Below are 20491 nucleotides of genomic sequence, written 5' to 3' on the forward strand. Positions count from 1 at the left end.
CAGCAGTTATTGCGTTATTCAGCCCCAGCACAGGACCCAAGTGGTGTGGTAAACACTATTTCTAAAGCTAGTTGGGCTCGATGCTCGCTCAAGGATCGCTGTACAGAGCCCCGCTGCACAGTGTAGACATGCCTTGAGTGAGCTATCATTAGCCAGTATTAATCCTGAGAGAGCACCCTGAGCACAACATCCTAAAAAGGGCTTAAGTGGGAGTTAGGCACTAGGTAACTTATAAATTAAAGCGTGAATTAAATTATCCACTGAAGAAAGTAAAGGGCAATTTAAATTTCACTTCATTATAAAGTCAAAGCAAGTAAGCCGATTTACACCACCTAAGAATTTGACCTAGTTTCTCCTTTCCGTGATTTTAAGACCTGTTTTGTTGCAGAAGCTGTGCAACATGAAGTTATCCAACTGCATGACACTGAAGACTCACATCAAACATTCTGCATGTTACTTTCAATAAACTGTTTTAGACCGTTTGCAATGTACTATATGCATTTCATAGCTTATGTGAAAATATTGTGGGGCAGGGAGATACCAGCAAACAACTTCCTGTAGGATCCTTTGAATTTCCAGTCAAAAACACTTACCAATATATCATTATCATGAGCTTTTTGTTTAATTCCCTGCCATAATCATTCCAAACAAGGTTGCACATTTCTAACATTAGAGACAGAACTGAAAACAGTAAAGTGCTTTGAAACTAAGAAAACTGAGCATAAATTGTTGATCAACAAGTTGTAAACAATCACAGACATTAGTTATATCATTTAGCACGACCAAAGCATATCCAAATCTTTCAGAGAGATTGTGCCAAACTCTAGTCTTACTGAAATTTTAAAAACCATGTCCCACTCTTGTTACTAAACATAATAAACTCATGATTAAAAATCTCATGGGGGTCAAAATCAGTATTTATTTCTGGCCCTGTACAATATATCTATTTGCCTTAATACCACCTGTGAGCAATTTTCTGCTAGCTGGAGACAGTTGCGCCTCAGCCTGCAGGTCCCTTATCCGGGATTCCTCAGGGCCACGTCTGCAGCCGTAAGCCGAAGAGTGCCTGGAAGCGTTCCCAGGCACCAGTGCCAACTGGCAGGGAGCAGCCTGAATCTGCACTAGTAACTGCCTCCGTGCTCAGCACAGGGTGGCTGCATACTGACTGCCAGCAGAGATCTGTCTCTGGACTGTCCTGGCTGTCAAGTCATGCCTGCGATGTCTGAGGAGAGCAGTTGCTGGAATGGGCAATTTTTTTTCCAGGAAACAGTCTAACGGTGTCCTGGGGGAGAGGAGACAGACGTGTGCTAGCAGACACATTGCAGTTATGAGCTGAGGGGCAGCTGCAAACCTTGGCCCTTCTCTCCACAGTGGCAAGGTTGGCAAGTGGAACCCATGGCATGTCCTACACCGTGCCCCCGTGGGCTGTGGCACCACACAGAAGAGCCCACCTTTCCTAAGGGAAGCACAGCTGTGCTCAAGGTCTTCCTCCCTTTTCTCCTATCCACTGGCTGGTCAGCAAAGATGTGCTAGGATACAAATGCCTCTGTGGTCAGTGCAGCTCTGAGGAAAAGAGGGAAAGGAGCACTCCTGGGCTGTCACAGAGCTACTGCAGCTTCTTCTACAGGGCAGATGACTCCTGCAGCAGCCCTGCATGCAGAGGGTACCAAAGGGATTTTTTTGAAAATTCTTCCATGTATCCTAGCAACACCTCTCCGAGGTTAGAGATGTGATGCCTTGCCCACCTGTTGCATAGGAAGCCTGAGGCAAGTTACTTATTGCTTTCTTCCCAGCTCACTCCACTAGTGCGAAGCTGCAGCTATTAAGGAATATGCCACAATCAGCATACCCCAGTCTCGTCCGCTCAGGCTGGGTGTCACACACAGGCGTTCGCATCTCTAAACGTCACAAACTCAGCGCTAGCTCATGCAATGTACATCTGGTCTTGCTAACACAGGCTGAGGGCTTTGTGATTGAGGTAGTAAAAAGGGGGTGGCCTTAATCCCTGCTGCAAAAATGCTTCATGTGCAATCACACACTGCTGAAGGAACTCGGGCCCCGAGTGAGTATCTAAGTAAGATTTCCAAACCTGCTGTAAGTGCAAAAAGTGCACAGTAAACAAAACTGAAAGAAAATTTGACTCCTCCCATGCCCTTCCCTCCAACCTGACTGAGCTGCAATATAATTATAGTAAATGAGCAGTCCTTGTTAAACAAAACAAAACAAAATCCCAAGAAACTGGCTGAAAAGTTGAAAAGCAACCTTTTTCATAAGAGATGCCATTCCTCCCTCCCTCCTCAAAGCACCCCTTAGCATTTTCGATTTCTTGTGGGGGGAAAAGGACGTTAGAAATGTTACAGAAATTATCACAGAACTTTAAAATTTCGTTTAACAGAACACTTTTAAAAAAATTTAATCAAAACTTAGAAAAATGAAACCTGTTACAAAAATGTGTAGAAGGGGAAATTTACAATGGATCACTTTCTACACCCAGTGAAGATGGTCCTTGCCTTAAGATTCTCCTGCCCAACAAATTAGATTTCCTTTCTTTGGCTACAACTGACCAAATCCTTTCAGCTACAACATGCATTTGTCACTTGAACCTCAGTTCTCTTAATTTATCTGCATTCCTGCAAAACAAGCAAATAAAAAACTACAGATTTTGCTATTTTTTTGTCTTACTGAACTAATCACTTCTAAGTCCATTTTATTCTAATATATTTTAATACATACAGCACAGCCTCTGCCCCAAGGCCAATAGGAAAGATGAGATTATCACTGCGCAGTCAAAGATACATCATGTGCTGTAGATCTCTCTTATTCATCTTCAATCAGAGGAGAATATGGGATACCTCATAAGTGGTTTTGGCACTTATGAGTCATCCCTCTTTCCCCACTCATGAAGATAAATGTCGTAATGAAAAGCAGCCATCAGGTATTCTCTATATTTGGAGTACTCAAAGCGTGAACAATGATTATGCCCTTTCATTGGATAATTTAAGGTTGACTGCCTAGCTACCTGGGGAAGACAGGAATGATTTGCACTAGCTCACAGGCAATGAATGGAAGAAGGTGGCATACCTTCTCCCTCAGCATTGGTTATTCTGCTAATCTCAGGCTGAATAATACATTCAGTATGTCAAACCTTCCTTTTTACTTTAAGGCTACTTGGCAGCTGAATCTGCAAGATGAGATGAGTCCAGCTGAGATGGCAGCAGCCACTTCATTAGTTCAATGTCTGTTTGTTTCTGACACTTTTGTGAAACCATTGACAAAGATTTGTAACAAGTGAAAAAAGGATTTTTATAGGTAAAATTTTTTGCAAGTGTCACCTGAATACTGGGACATGGTCCTGGCCTGCGCTACACAAACAAAACTCCATTACAGGTTGACATACATCACAAGTGAGAACTGGATCATGTTTTCTGTGTCAGATAAAACTTCCTGCCTTCATAGCTGTCATTTTTTTGTAGCGCAAGGGAGGAAATGCAGTTATTTAAACTTACATTTAAATATGAAAACCTGACAGACATATCTGGCAATAAAAACACAGCTGTTAACAACACACTGAAAATAATGCAATGGTACTTCACAGGAGGCTAAAACCCTGTCTCTGGTTAAGCCTGAGGATAATCCGCAGGTGAGCGCAGCTTCCTCACTTATTTAACACAGGGAGTAGTGTTTGTATTTGTACATTGTACAGTACTGGCCAAAAATACCCTCAGGATCCCATCATCCAGACACTGCACAAATAGGAACAGAACTTCCCAAACTTCTGTGCACAAGGCATAAGCCCTGGAAAGACAGTTCTTCACATGCAAGGCAAGAGTTATTGTTTATATTTTACTCAAGTGGAAGAGATGCACCATTCAAAGTCAATGTCTTGAAATCTGCAGTGGACTAGAAGCTTGAAGGATACAAGCTCACTCGTCATCTTAAATTAATAACAAATCACTGCTTGTTTTGGATGTAAATATGGAGCAGTTGGTAGACACAGGATAGGTGCAGACACAGCTGATCTATTGCAGCCTTGCAACATCAGTGACTGCCACATCCACCAGTTATTTTTACGCAGTTACTAAGGCTAAGGATATGTTAGGAAAATAAATTAAGTAATAATATGCTCCAGGGGCAGCATTTGCAACAAGAAGCAGGTTGTGGGTTAAAATAGCCAGGTGCGTCTTAACCAGTATACAAAATGGTCAAAGAACAGCTGCTGAAGAGACTCATGAGGCCCTGACATACTATCTAGAAAATATTAAGAGTATTTTGAAGCACACACTGGCTCATACTCCACACCCAGAAGCTATTTTAAGTGCTCAGTGGAGACAAGCTAGTGTTATTAGGGCATTTTTCGTCCAAGAGACAACAATACATTTTGAGCCAAATAATCCCATCAGAGAGCTTTGCAAACACCTAAATCATAAGAAGTGGCAGTGATGATCTCATGCTAGGAAAGATTCAGAGGCTGAGCTAAGGCAGGTTTTCCTACGATGCTTGAAAAGAAAGTCAAGCTGTTTGCTGGGTAGCTTTGGTGCTGTGCCTATCACATAAAAGCAGCTTCCAGAAAGAATCTCTGGAGTCAAAGGAACTGCCTATTAGCATAGGGCAGCTGGTTTAAGAAGAAAATCTTGAGCCCAAGCCTACAAAATAAATTTTTTCACCTTACTGAGCAGCAAAGCCATGGCTAAACAAGCACTGAAAATAGAACCCTCCCTTCCTGGCAGAACAGCAGCCTCAGACCCAAGAAGAAAGGGTTCCAGTCCTCCTCTGGCCTTGGCCTCATACCACCTCTCTGTCTCAGTTTCACCCAGACTAATGTCTTAATGTCTCTTCCAAAGCATTTTGAGATGCACAAACAAGAAAAAGTATACGAAGAAAGAGGTAATATTATTATCTGATGCTATGGCTCTGTATTATGTGAAGGCATAGACAGTCACAATGAATACCCTAAATCAGAAAAATGGGAAGAAATGTGGGAACAGAAGAGGAGGAAATTGGGGTTATGACAGTGATAGAGAGAAGAGCAGTAGATGACAGGGATTTAGCGACCTTGTGAAGCACTCTGACATTAGCATGATGGTCTCAGTAGAGAAAATTGTTAAAAGTATAACCAGAAGAAAGAGCCTGATCAGAAAGTGTCAGCCAAAATTGTTTTATTTTGTAAAGTATTTCAAGCTTCCTTATCCCTCCTGTTTTTGAAAGCTTAGCTGTACAGCACGGCGAGGCTTGAACAACAGGGAATTGTAAGCATTTGTGTGCTGCTCTGAATACTGCAACACAAAAAAAGCAGGAAGTGAAAGGTGCCTAAATATAGTTTAGAAGGCTCCCACCTCCCTGTACTCGGGTTCAAACTCCACATCCAGCTCAGGTCAGTGATTTTGAGTCAGCATTCACCCACTAACAGAAATAAGGCCTTTTCACAATCACCCAAGCTTAGGGTAGAAATGATTATAGCTGATGAGGAACAACACATAAATAAAATACTTCCAGTGAACTCCCTAAAAGAGTTTGCCACTGCCTGCACTTTATTACAGTCCAGTGATATTTAGCCAATTTTTAATCTCCCAAGCCACTGACTATAGATCCTCAGCTGGGAAATGTTGATCTACCTCACTTCATGATCTAGCCCTGAATTTACAGATGAACATAAAACCATGGACTTGGCTTACATTTTTGTCTCAAGAAAATAAGCACTTTTCTCACTATATATTACGCACTATTTTTGCTTAGAAAAGGGAGTTCTAAAATTAAATATACCAAAGATACAGTCTCTCCCTCCCACCCCCGTCCTTTCCCCCCACTCCCCAGTGCAGCAGCAATGGTCACACAGACAGGGGCAAGAGCAGAGGCAGAGGGGATGCTAAAGCTAAGGTAACTTGGCAGAAAACACGTAACACCTGAAGCAACACACATGCAATAACCAAGGATCACAAGGAAACCAACATGGTCATGACATCAGAATGAAGAAAAAAGTTTATCTCCTCTTTCAACAGCTGTTTCTGTTTCAAATACACTTTTGGTCTGACTTTCATGCACAGCGTTTGATCAGTACGGAGAAAAGTACAGTTGTGAACCAAAAAGGGAATGAAGTAGCAATGCACCTCTCAAACAACGTACAACTGCCAGCCTCTCATGGTAGTTTCATTATTTGCAGAATGCAAGTGACTGAGGGCATTGGGGCAAATAATCAGCAAGCTCTTTTTTTTCTTGTGACTAATCCATCACATTTGCAAGTTTCACTTACCTGTCAAATTCTTCAAGCCAAGTTCCCTGAGTCCGAAGTTACCATCCTTTCTGTAGTTAAGAAATATCGCCAAAGCATATCGCTCTTCATAGAGTTTGGTCCCACGAACGATGCGCAGGTTCTCCAGTGGCAGGTACTCAAACTGATTCAAAGCCACCAAAACATAGCCTGTGACCTCTCGGATAGACTGAAAGGCAAAAATGAAACAGACACATTAAAACAAGTCCATCTTAAATTGATCTGAATTTCTCATACAGTGGATGCTTTAGTATGAGATGTTTGTACCCAAGAAAAAAAAACAATTGGAAAATAAAGTCTGTTTCAACTTACTGATTTTACGCACATTTTGTTTCATTTCAACTGAGTTCATTAGAGCTACTCATTTGAAAAGTAGAATATAAAGAGGCAGCAGTTCTTCTCATTTTTATTAAACTTGAGCACAAATTCACAGTAAAGTACTAAAGATGCACGAAACGACGACTCTGCACTACACAAAGCAGGGAACAGGTCAAAGGCCTCTGCAGAACATGAGCAGAATCCACTGGGGCAACGCCATAGTTCCGATAACATTTTCTACAAGTAACTCTCTGTTCTACAGGATATCTCAGGGTGAGACTGGAGGGACACAACATGGGGTAAGAGAAAGTCCTCTGGAAGAGCTCACCATCAAACAGGAACTGATGGTAGAAATGGGGGGCAGGTTTGGAAGAGTGAAAAAAAGACAAAGCACAATTGTATTAATACCCACTTTTGTGCTTCTAAATGAAATCAATCATTGAACATTTGCAAAGATTCAACTTCAACTTTCATTTGGAACTGCTGGAACCATACATGCTATATATCCCAGACTTCGATCAACATCAGTATCAAAATCTTTAGCAGAATGATTGCTGCATCTTTGAGTTGGCTGAAATCTTTCTTTGCTTTAGGTGAACTACTCAATAACCCTCCTGCTCATACTCAGGAATTGATTGCCCAGGTTGTAAAGAGAAAAAACACCCCAAAACCCAATAACTAGAAAGAGTTTTTCAAAGTCCGAAAGATTAACAGAATTAAAATGTTTTTAGAATTTAAAAAAAGATTTAAAGCATCTCTTTTAGAAAACAAAGTTTTCTTTTAGAAAATTAAGTTCATTCTGAGGAATTTAAATAAATGGCCTAGAAATATGCAAATACTTTCAAAAGGTGTCATTTCAACACTCGCATATAGCCCCACCAGCCTCAGCAGGACTTCACACAGGCTGAGGGATGCTCCTGCCCAGAGCTGCTCCCAGTAACAAGACCTCCATGTCGAAAAGGGTGTCTCAAATACGGTTTTGAAATCTCACCTAACTTCATGCCTGCAACAGCCTGCAACCAATGTATATGTGTATTTATGTGTGTATGTATATTTAATGGACAGAAATTGATACAACTACTTGTGTGCTTAAGCGGATGCATGCAATTTTTTCTTCCCTTTGGCAAAGTCAATACCTTAAACAATACACAGAAAGAAAAATTCTGCTTAGAGTAATATGCACAGACTATAACTAACATGATGGCAACTCCAGTCAATATTGTAATAAAAACAAACAGGCAAACAATAGCAGGCATCAAATTGAATGTGTTGTGTATGTATCATTAATAAAGGCAACATGGATTTGCAACACAAAGGACAGGCTTTTGCTTTGCTGGTTCAGTGCTGTTGCCATGATTTCACATTTAAGTGTGCAAAAGCTTTTTAATTAGGTTTATAAAAGTTTGCTAAGATTATTAACAAGTGTGGCAGTATACATAGGGAAGGATTTATGTGCCGCAAAATAGTCAGATGTCTGTACTCAGCTGAAGCAGCTGAAAAAGCTCTGCAGCTATTTCAAGACTTGCTTGGCATCTTAACAGAGCACAGTGTCATTACAGGACTTCGATGAGAACCCACTGAGTGGAGCAAGGTTGAGAAGTACAGTTCAGTAGCTCACTATTAAATGTAGAGCTGCATTATACCCTGGGACACTGATTCCATTATAATCAGAAGCTTTCCAGCACTTTCATGATAGCTCCTTGCTTTCAGACATTTCACCTTAGCCAGTTGGATCAGGAATTCATTTTCATTGTACACAAAAATTTCCTTAAGCTGTCTTTTTTAGCCTCTCTTCAGAATTCAGGAAATATTAAAATTATACTAATGGCTTCAATTTCTCCACTGATATTCTAGGAATACTGTGATTGCTCTAATTAATTTAAAGGGATGTTTAACTTGGAATTGAGTTGAAAAAAATTAGAAGGAGTTCCAAAACTGCATCTGACCAAGTCCTCCCTGCCAGTTTTTGTCACTTATAACCACGTTTTCTATTTTTAGGGTATGCCTTATTTACTGCCAAACAGCAAGTCCATCTGAAAGGTCCCTAATTCAGCATGGCACTGAAATTACACACGCAGAGCAGCAAAACTTCATTCCAAAGTTTGTTTTTTTTTTAAAATGAGAAAAAAATAGAGGCGAGAAAAGGACAAAGTTTTGTCATTGATAATTGTGAACTACCCCAGAAGCCCTGTACTTTATTTGGTTTATCTGAATGAAATGACTAATTATGGCAAGTATTTTGACCACCATACTGCAATACCTATTTATTTGCCAGAGAAACTACCATGTTAATCCTTCCAAAACAAAATTACAAAAATAAACCAAAGTGTTGCTAATTTACTGGAACATAGCAACCTGACTGACCAAATCTAGTGGTCTGTTATTTTAATTTGGGGTTTTACTTTATTTTTTAATTCATATTTGAATGAAAAAGGCAGAGCAACATGTTTTGCAGGATGGTGTGTTTTATGACTGATCCAGCTTGAAAAAAACGCACTGGGAGTGCAGCAGGCAGCTCAGGTTTTGGCCACTCCAGGCCAACACTGCCACTGCCAGTCACCGCAAGTTTTGACATGATTCTTACTGAAAATGGACACCTGCCTGCTTGGAGCTCACTCCAAGCCTTGTTGGAGTCACTGCAGACACGCAAGTCATGTCAAGGTTAGGCATGATTTGAACCTCTCATCCTTTGTACACAAGGCTGAATGCTTTCCTCTTCAGGTATCCTGTACTTGGGTATAAGCTCAGGTATCCTAATGCTCTATATGAGCTGCTTTTGCTTCAGCATTAATCTGTGTTCCACCAAAAAGTTCAAGTGACTCCCTGCAGTGGTTGTTTGAGTGTCACCTCCTAGATTCATTCTCCTGCTGGGGCTGGAGGTCCTTGCAAAAATACATTTCTCACGAGTTTGTCCCTCAGGAAAAAAAAGGAGACAAGGATGCAAATAACTGCATTTTGTTCCCATGGAATGGAAAGAGGTAGATTAATCTCCAACAGAGTTAATGCTAAAAGTTTCTGATGCGTAAAGCCAAACGAACTCTGGCAACCTCCAGTCTTGCTTCCTGATCACTGTGATTTTGCGGGACTCCTTCCCACCCCCATTACAGCATTATTTTGACTGGGAATTCCCGGCCAGTGTGACCTTGCCTTCCTTAAGGGTCACCTTTCCATCTCGTCAGACATGACCGGTTACATGAAGAAGCCATTGAGTGAGGTAGCAAAAGACTCAGGCTCCTGTATCTCCGGCTGCTTCAGTAAATGCATTTTGGCTCCCCAAAGCTGTTTATATACGACAGCAGGAATGAGCGTACAGATTTGAATGAAGAACAGGCTGAAACACCCAGGTTCCCTGTTGCAAAGGGACAAGGGTCGCTCTTCATCAAGTCCTCTGACGAGACTCCTGGCTGTTCAAAAGCAGCTGAGGAGACACCTTTGAGGACTCAAGAGCCAAAAGTATCTGCTCCTCTGACTGGGTCTGTTAGGTGTCAGATCCTGAAATAAGAAAGAGCACGCTTCTAGCAGGGAAGAAAATGGGAGATGGGGGGGAGGAGGGGGGAGAGGGGATATTAATCCCTGACAAATCTAAAGCCTTATGAGCTGCTTCAAAATGATACCAAGCCACAGGATTCAAGTCTGATATATTTACCAGAGGAAAGCTCTTCATCTACACTCATTTTCAGATGGGAGATGAGTTCTTGAGCTCCACAGTGTGCTGTTCTCAAGGCCCAGCACTGCCCTGAACCCAAAAAACAGGCACGGGAGACTATAAACCAGTCTCCTACTGGCCTCTACTTTTCCTGACACAGCCTATGTTTTGTTTTTAAATCTAAAAACATGTTACCCTTTGATGACAACGGACCCAGTGAGGGCTGTATATCCTGAAGCTCCTTGTACCGCCAGGTGCCTTGAGGGGCTGCCACAACATGGTGACCACTGCTCTCCTCAGCCACGCTGGGGCAGCCACAACATGGCGGCTGCTGCACCCCTCAGCTGCACCAGGGCGGCGTCTTCAGAGGGGGAGCACGGGCACGCTCAGAGCAAACAGAGAAACGGGGTCCCAAAATGACACCAAAAATACAAGGGTTATTTTCAGAGGTTCTTTTTCAGGTGATGAACTGTAAAAATGAGCTCTAGACAACCTGTTCCCTTAATTACAACTGATATTAGCTGAGCACAGGTAAAGCATTTTAAGCTCCCAACAGCAAAGCCAGAATTATCCTGACAGCTGGGAGTAAAAGGCAAGATTGTTCCTTGACATCTAAATCATCCTTCGGCTCAAGTCAAATGAATCTGAGTGAAACAGAGCAAAATAACAGCAAAAACTTCATCATTCTGCCCAGAACAACAGATCAATGAACGATTAGGGAAGCTGATGTTTCTCATAAACGCTACCAAGTCTTCTTAACATCTATCGTGGAAGGTTAGACTGTGGCAAAGGCACCGAAGAGAGCTATATTGTGGGGCTTTATTTCAGCTGCAGACGTGTTATTTACCCAGTCACAGGTCCTGATCAGGCAAAGTCCTTGCTGCCTCATCTGACCAGACGCGTGTCCCGGGCATGGGAGTCAGAGCAACGGCAACCTGCTGCAGGGGACAGCCTACGCGTGTGGGACCCCAGACAATTAATTACCTTTTAAGTTAATTTTCCACTTTTCCATAAAAGCTAACTACATTTCAAGTCTGCTTGGATTGCACTGCAAAAGTGCCAATAAACACAAGTGCAGGAGATGAGGATCACCTGAAGAATGGATGTGTTCAATTCACAAACAGTTTAAAAAAAAAAAAAAGGACATGAAGAATATACATTCAGTATACCCACTCAAGAAACAAACACAAAAGTCTTTGCTTTTCCAGCACTCCTCTGCAGTAAGACAGAAGTGCTTTGGTCTCCAGGGGAAGCCAGGGTGCCACCCCCAGGGGTTTAAAGAAAGGCAGCTACCGGGAGAAGTTTGGGGAAGCATAAGGGTTTCCACAGGGAAGGGGTTTCTTCTTCTTCCACTACAAGGTTATAAATAGAAAGGACAAAGAATTTTAAATTAGATATACACAGGGAATAAGCCAAGTGGACCCTTTTCATCCCATTTGTTGCAAATACAGTAATTTCTATTTTCAGGGGATATCCATTTTACAAGGCAGCGGCAAGGCTCCTCGCACGGCTCAGCTGCCAGCAGATACAGATGTCTCCTGACTCTGATCCAAGGAGCGGGGCTGACCCTCCAATGTGAACTGTGCACTTCGTCGTATTATATTAAATCTGAAGAAAGTCAGATTTCTATGCGATACAAAGGGGAAAAGATTTCCTAAGTGCATCATACTTTTTTCCACCTTAACAAAGATTAACATGCTGCAAAGTCATTATTAAAATAGCGACCATGAATAGTTATCACTGCATCATCTCCTTCAGAAGCTTTTCACATCTCAAGTTGAATTGAACAGAGCATTTTACATTAGGCTTTTTGATCAATTAAATGTAAGCATTTGTACCTCGTTAGAACTGTGCAATACCCAACTGGCTAAATCTGTTTCCTGTTTTTATTACGAGGAAGAAACAGAATAGTACAAAGACAACACTTGCTTAACTTTAAACAAGTTCTCAGGGCACAGGGCAATCATAATACCCACCTTCACAAAATTCAGTTGGGCATGTTTGTGAGTGTGCTGGTAACCTAAAACACCATAAATTTACTTTCATTAGTTTTTCATTCATTTTCACCCATGCAACGCAATACATCTTTCATTGTCGCAATTACAAAACTAGCATTTACTGAATAACCACGAAGTGGCCTCTAAGCAACTGCAGCACATGCAGTGCTAATAAGGGAAACACTAATATCCAAAATGTGGAAATTGCAATTTATGGAGCTCAGTTTGCTGTTTCATGCATTGCTCATTGCCAATTATGAATTTTTAATGACAAGATAAGCTGAGATCTTCAAAGGTTTTCAGGAGACGTATTTACAGGATTCAGGCACATGGCTGTTGCCAGCTTCTCTCAAAGCCCCATCCATAACCATGAGAAATATCTAGTACATACTGACATTTGAGATGTCTAATAGGACGCTCCATTTAGAGACAATGTCAAAGCTAACAGAGCACGCATGTAAGGAATTTTATTCCACAAGCTTGTGTCTTGTCTCCTTCCACGCTGTGCATCCTTCAGTTACATCAACACTTGTGAAATTGTGATGTTAAGCCCTTCTGAGCACCAGCGGTTTTTCAGATACGCTGTACAAGCTTCAATAAAAATCCCTCAAGTTTGAGCATGCTGATGAATATCAGAACATAGATTGTGGAAAACATTTTTCTGGTGCCTGATCCAGAAGCAAGCGGTGTATCGTAGCTAGAGTTGCCTTGGCAGCTGCACAGAATTTATTGTCCAAAACAATAAAGTTGCAATTTAGATTCAAATTTACTACCAAACTAAGAGGAACTTCTGGTAGTCTTTAAGTTTGTTTTATTATGTATTAAAGGCAAAGGAACGGCTTGGCTGTAATTTTGATAAGAGCCGTACCTGAGAAGCCTTGCACTGCTGCGTGGCTACAGAATCGAACTGTGATTCAGTATTTAAGACAGCTGGAGAAACTTTAAATCATACTCTTGTCCTCATAGACGTCTAGTCTTCTTTGGTAACACACTTACAAAATATTAATAATATCCGGAGCAGAAGAGCATGGCTTCAACAAAGCATTCGATTTCCTCAAATTTAAAGTAGCAGTCACTCTGGAAATCCGTAAGTGAAGATTTTGCCACGTAATTTGTAGAACTCACCTTCGGAGTTGTTGAACTAAAGCTTTATTTTCTGAACGCTCGGTCTTTACACATCATTATTCCAAGAGTGGGACTTTTCATACATTAAAACAGAAGGACGTAGTTATTTATTTACCAAGTTTGATAATAATATCAACACTCTGGAAGGATTTAGGAAAGTAATAACCATGGGAAAACAAGTTTCCCTCAGACAGCCAAAGCCTATGAGAAGCTGTGAGCACAATCAAGGGTCTCAGGATACTTTCACCAGGAAAGACAAAGCGAGGGCTGTCTTATTAAATCGATGCCTGAAACTGCTTTAGAGAAGCAGCGCCGGCCAGCAACATGAGCACTGCATTGGGATGTCTGTGTCCACTGTCAGCTTTGATGTTTATTTTTTGTAGCTAGACTGTATAGTCCATGGAGCAGAGGTGCTTTCCTAACAACACAAGGAGCCTTGACCCCAGTTGTTACCTGCACTGCACAACGTTTGATGGTCATATTTACACAAAGTACCAACTGCACTGCCACAGGCATCCCAAGATGTCAGTGGACTGTACTGAGTTGGTATATTTATTTTGGCAAAACAAGATGTCATCTACTAAAGAAAAAAACATTTGATTCCTCCTTGTTGTTCTTCTTTGTGACACTCCAAATCCCTGTGACATTTGTGTCTAAGATGAACTAAGTCTTGGGAGGTTGCTTACTTGGTTCTCCAGAGCACAAAACACCAGGGAGCCCATCCATGCCCATTCTCCTACTCACGGAAAGAAAATGGAAGAAGATGAGGAGGAGCAGGATCTGCACTCACAGCCTCACAGTCTCTCCCCACTCAGAAGCGCTCCCAGCTTCTCCAGCTTACATGCAGCCTGAGACAGCAAACGGATGAAGTTTTAGACAGGGAACAAAAAGAAGAGATGAAAAAGGATGTCTTTCCCACGATAATTATTAAAGGTCAAGTGTCTGATCAGAAGTCAAATGGAAGAATACACTTGACAAATGCAGTGCAGGCTGTAAAAGGGTGTCCAGAAATACACACTGCTGTAAGCAAGCTGCCTGCGAAGATCCTAGGAATGTTTTGTGGGCATGCAGCAGTAGAAGAAGGTTTTATTTGTTATATGATGAGTGATAGGCTTTGTACATCAGACACTGTGATTTCTTTTTTCCTAGTGCACAGCCAGGTTAGCTGGTATGAATTACTGGCAAGTCTATAGTGAGCCAGATAAATCAAATGTGTTTATTAAAGTTTCTCCACCATCTACTGTGGAAGCAATGGGAGCCCTCAACTGGCATGATTCCCACTCCTCAAAGCGATGAAGAATGAATTAAACATCCTTGAAGATCTGGTACAGAGGTGGAGCTGAACAACAGGACATCAGATTTTTCTATTCAAACTGCAGGTGAAGGTGTCAGGCCACTCCTGAAAGCAAAAGGCTGGTTCTATTTCTGAACACAGGAACTGACTACACATAGTGAAAATGTGTTAAACCTTGCCAAATCTCACCTAAACAATCTCAGTCTGCACTTTGGTTTTCTGCAAGAAGAAAATGGCTGGCTGTCCAATCCTGAAAAAGTGGTTAGCTTGTTCTTGGAGAGCTTTTCTGTTCTCTTCTTTCCCAAGAAAATACTTTCCTAAAAACATACTTTCAGTTTGATTCACATGTGCAACAACCACTCTTTAATGAGTATTTTAAATGCATTTCCTGGAAGGAACTGACTTTATTGGCACTCTAGGATATTTTTGCACGCATAAGTTAGTGAATACTGGAGGAATTGTTGACTGTTTGTCTGGTTTCATTAAAGAGGAGAATCTTCATCCAAATATTGGATTTTATAACTCTTATTTCTAGTGGAGCATATACAAATACGTGAACTGAGCTCAACATCACACCTAACTATAGAAACTATTTCAGCCTTTGTAAGCCTAATCTCTTAAAGAATAGAAGCCCTGGAGAGATTAATTAATTGCTGGCTTTTGATTAGGTTTACTTCCATTAAGATAAAAAGTGAAGAGGCTTCTTGTTGTTTTTAAAGCTGTGTTTTTGTTTTGTTTATCTAGAAGCTAGAGAATAGCTCTGTTATTCAGGCTTTAATAGATTGTTAAAGTCTCCTTCAAGGATAGATCCATAATTTATAAGATGTGAGCAATTAGTAAATGCATATGATTTTCAAATTCAGAGGTATTCTTTAGGAAGAACACGTAAAGTCCCGATTTTGAGATTATGCAGGCTGCCACCAACCAGGAAAACAACCTCTAATCTGCAATGACTGAACTAACCATGAGATAAGATTTTTCTCTGCATTAATTCCAATACTTTTCTTCAAGGGGGCATGTTAAAAACTTCTCCCACTCGTAACATTTTCTGTGTGGTTCCTGAACCGAGCAAGACACAGAATCTTACAGATGTTTGGAGCTTTTTTCAATTATGTTCAGAATAACCAGACACCTTAAATATACCATTGTTCCTACATGCAATTATTGAAACAAAAAACAAACGGTGGTTCCCTCAAGGTTCACAAACATAATGTTTTTTTGTTTAAATAATAGGTGAGTTTATGGAACGGGGTGTTGTAAAAGTTCTACATAAAATTATTTCTCTTTTCTAGGAACAAGACTAGACAAAGTGGTTTGCTCTTGATACAAAAATTCTAGAAGGCTTAAGAATTCAGAGTCCAGAAGAAATGGTAATTTTATGAAAGGAAAAGATGGGGAACAGGGCAAGACATCAGAAAGGAAAGGGGAACTGCTCGTGATCAGGAGGAGAGAAGAACAGAATGTGTCTTTCCTAATGCAAGGCAGATTCAGGCAGCTGTCATTCTGGCGTTATCTAATTTCTGAGTGCTTGAGTTTGTACTCTTACTGCTTTCTTTTTATATAATTTTGTTCTTTTTTAGGGGGTGTATGGCAGGAAAAGCATAACACTCAGTACAAGATATAATTTCTTTCAATACTTCTCACCAGCAAATGATTGGACAAGCAATGTTTTGCCAATGGCTTAATTAGAGGAAAACTCTATAGTTAATAATGTTCCTTAATGTAGTGAACCACACAAAATAGCTTATTGAAGGAGAAAAAGCAGAGTAGTTATTGTCATAGCTAAGGATGGAAGAAAGGTTCAATCATTAAAGTCATCACAGAAACAATGCTATTAACTATACAGGAATAATCTCAAAGGAGTTCCCAGCTGATTGACAATGATAAAATAATGCAGCAAGCTAAAAAAGGGCCTCTCTCCTCACCTGTTTTTATTAATACCCTTATTACCTTTCCCTGAAAGACAGCTTTTGAAGAGCTATTATTGTACTTATTATTAAACAAAATTAAGCATGAAGATTTTGAATCATGTCTTCTGAACCCCTAAACAGAGGGTGCTCACCAGTGCATCCCTCAGCAGGAGTGGTCCAGCAGCCAGGCCCCCAAAAACTTGCGCTCCATCTGTGAGCGCTGCACCTGCGTGAGCCAGGCTGTAACCGAAAACCACAGAAACGGCAAAGTCTAGGCTGAGTGGACTGAACTAGTCCAATAGTGCCTCCTTAACTTCACTGACCATGCTGGGGACATCTCCCTTGAAAACATGATGCAGGGTGTTGAGTGTTCATCCAAGACCCAAGACAAGGCTTTAGCATACCCAGCACAGATTTCTATTCCAACAACGGCCTTCTCTGCCCAAAGTTGGCAGCCAGCTGTCGGCTTGGTAGTGGCCTTGAAAACTGTGTCTGTCATTCAATATTAAGGGACACAAGAAAACAAAAGATGGCTTGAGACAGAGAACAGGGAGCGCAAAAGGACCCAACTTGATTGGAAGGCCAGCCGTGGTATTTCATAGATAGTAATTACTTTACAGTCTGTAAACTATACAGCAAGTGCCAGCGCTGTGAGCTAGGACCACCAAAGGTCAGATTATCATGAAATTATTACAGGAGAGGCTGCTTTTACTTAGCACATAATTGCTGAATCTAAGCACACTCCACATAACCAATACGAAAATGAATTATTTAAATACTTTTATTTTAACAAATAGTATTACTACTTTAGTTATACCAGTATTAATTTAATACTAAAAATTGTCTGAGGATTTTGCAGAATTAAGTTTTGCCACTCTGGAGTTTTCAGAAATTTTTTACCTTCTGCACAACACACGTGTATACATGTGTGTATGTATATCTATACATAGCTTTTATATGTATTTACAAATATGCATATATGCTAAAAAAAAGTCTGTGTATGTATTCCTGCAGGATTTCTTGTCTTTGGGTATTCTGGGTGTCTAAAAATGCAATCCTTAGGTAGCTTCCTCACTCAATTGCATGCTGCTGTGAAACAAGACAAATCCTGGCTAAAATGACAATTTTTTCTGAGTTGAGCAAAACCAGTTCTCATTCTCACAGCACCCAGCCTGACTTTAGGGCTCAATCGGTAGGTATAATATCAGGTTAAAGTTGCAGGCATTCTGGCTCCAAAGGACTTTTTTCTTTTTACTCAATTCTCTTCTATTTGTAGCAACCTGTGCTTTTGAGAGTGAATTGGGATAACATAAGATGTCAGGTCAGGGGTATTTTGCTCCTGGAGATGGAGCATATAGTCAGTATAAACAGCACCAGCCTCTGGTATCCATACTTGCTGTTTCTTCAGTATTACGCATTTCCAGATGTTGCAGCCAGACAACTACTCTCTCCGTATCGCTCCACAGCCTGTTTACCCAATAATTTTTCTCCTCCCTCTTTTCTCATGTGGCCCTAGACAAAAGAGACACTTGAATTTCTCATAGCTGATTATTCTCAGCTGCTCTGAATTTCAGTTTTTTACTTGCATGGTCCCAGTGGCCGAGGGCTATGTTTGCCCTTGCCTGCTGACCCAGTCTTCCCAACGTGAAATCTCCCTACCAGATGCCCCCAAAACACCTTTCAAGCCTCAAAATCACCTTACTGTATGAATAAATCCATTCAGTTTTATTGAATTAATTCAAGAACTTTATTTATTGAATCCACTTATTTTGTGAGCATTAAGTTGGACAGTATAAGTCCTGATCCTTTGAAGTCAATAAATATAATTTCACAGTCTTTGAATGATGTCTTTAATTGGTCAGGGCATGCCTGAAAAAAATCATTTGGTCATACAACAACTTTGCATAAATATTTCCAGGATGTCTCAAACCCAGCCTTTTCTGTCCCTTTAACCCGTAAGATACGATGGACTTGTTATGTGCAGACCACACCTTACACACTTCAACATTTGGAAAAGTTTATATGTGTAATTATATAACCAGCCAAACACTGGCACCTTTGGTTGTCTGCTCTCTTGAAACAGTGTGCATGTTTGAGTGTGGGAGCTTGCACATGTTGCACTTCACGCTCTGGAAGTCCTACATGACAGGGGCAGGAGTGGCTAATGCTTAGCTCTGTGACTCACAGATGAGATGAAGCAAGTTATTTTCAGTATTTTTCCTGATAGCTTTCCATGGATGGCTGACCTTTCAGATGAATACTTTAGCATCCTACTTTGCCCGTGTCTGTTACAGTACTTTCCTATCCCTATTTGACCCTGCCAGTCCTTGAATATTTGATACTAAATTCAAGCATTACAAACCAAGGGATAAATTCTGTCCAGGATGAAATCCTTGCGGACCTTAATTACATTTGCCAGTGTGTATGTTAAAGGCCTGTCACTGTCATTGCACAAGCTTTGAGCTTTGGCTTCTGTTCAACCAGAGCTTGAGAAAGCAGGGAACTGTCACCTGCCCACACCTTCTCAAAAGCAAAGGTTTTTTATTTTACTTGACTAAAGGTGCTGTCCTTTAGTTCAAACTGCTCCCAGGTATTGACAGCAATTAACAGACCATTTGAGGTTTTGTTTTCCTACTTGTATTCTGATCGTCTTTTAGTGGCTCTCTACTCCCTTCCATGAGCCCACTAGTGCATTTCTGTGCTTCACTGTTCCACATCTTTAAGAGAGGAATTAGCAAATTTTCCTTTGCCTTCATAAAATTGCCACCTTTTTTTTTTCCCTCTCTTGTCCATTTCGGCTATAAGCTTTCCAGAAAAGGGAAAGCTCTGTGTCATACAATATCCTTACACTGCATAATGGAATTCTTAAGTAAAATGAAGTTGCAAAGTCAAGAATAAAACGCAAATTATCAGTAGCTACAGAAAAACAGCCATGATCTTTGCAAGTCAATGCTTAGAATTTAGAGAAAAGAGCTGAAAAGCTGCTGTTCTATATAATGTTTTCTTTCAAATTATTCATTAAAACAGAGACGATGGTAACATCTGCATACCCTGCACTACAAATCCCAGCAATACTGCCATTTCCAGTGAAGGTTCACTGGCTTTTTGATTTTGTCTTTCCAACAGTTCACACTGGGCTCACGTGAAGCCCAAAGACTAAGGTTAATCTGTCTCACCAGCACCCAAAAATCAGCAGGCACTCTCAGTCTAAAGAGATAATTACAGCCCTAGCACTCCAGCGCTTTGCTTTACCCAAATATTTACCAGAACGATATAAATGGCTACGTGGAACTCCAATAACACAAATGACAGATTCGCAGCAAACTTCAAGGAACAAAGAACTGACCCCTGGTTTTGAACATAGCATCATGGGCTAAGGGATAATGTCTGCTGGAGAAACTTCACTATCGCAACCATTGCCACCCTTGCTGCAAATATTAGACTTAAGATACAAATGAGATGACGATCTGGAAGGCACTGGAGGCTCATTTGCATGTCACTTCACATTCTGGTGTTTGCAGCAACAAGGCAAATGCTTTTTCCTTTTCTGTCAGAGTTGGCGTTAATTCACAGGACACCTACAAATTAACATGTGTCCTTTGCTTTGGCTGTTCTCAACGAGATTTATAACTAAAGACGAATCAATTAAAACTGAAAGAACTCTTAACAATGCATCCCCTAGGGGCCAAGAAGCAGGGGGAGATACCTGAGGCCAAATTTAGCTCTGTTCCACAAGAAATCCTTACGTTTAATCACAGGCTGCTTCAAAGGACTTTCAAATAGTTTTAATTAATTATCTTCATGCTATGTCCTTTCATGGAACTGCAAATATTCCCCCTCTCTTATCGTTGCCAGCAAGCCATCACTTTCGACACTGCAGGACACCTGAGCAATGGGACGGGATTGCACGTGTGTGGGTATGTGTGCTTGTGAGGG

The 20491-nt window shown here is 40.9% G+C and overlaps 1 protein-coding gene across 10 annotated transcripts in view; it reads right to left on the reverse strand.

Annotated features, from left to right (window-relative positions):
• The window catches only part of ERBB4 (erb-b2 receptor tyrosine kinase 4), a 687907-nt gene that overhangs the window by 332509 nt on the left and 334907 nt on the right, over positions 1-20491 (reverse strand). For all 10 annotated transcript variants that reach the window (XR_012764976.1, XR_012764975.1, XM_075429769.1 and 7 more), the window contains exon 3: positions 6248-6434. Coding sequence is in view for 8 of the 10 variants with exons in the window: in XM_075429769.1 (XP_075285884.1) it covers positions 6248-6434 (187 nt within the window). In the remaining 2 variants the exon portion in view is untranslated. The remainder of the gene's footprint in view (positions 1-6247; positions 6435-20491) is intronic.

Source organism: Opisthocomus hoazin, chromosome 9, assembly GCF_030867145.1.
Source record: "Opisthocomus hoazin isolate bOpiHoa1 chromosome 9, bOpiHoa1.hap1, whole genome shotgun sequence".
Classification (NCBI taxonomy): Eukaryota; Metazoa; Chordata; class Aves; order Opisthocomiformes; family Opisthocomidae; genus Opisthocomus; species Opisthocomus hoazin.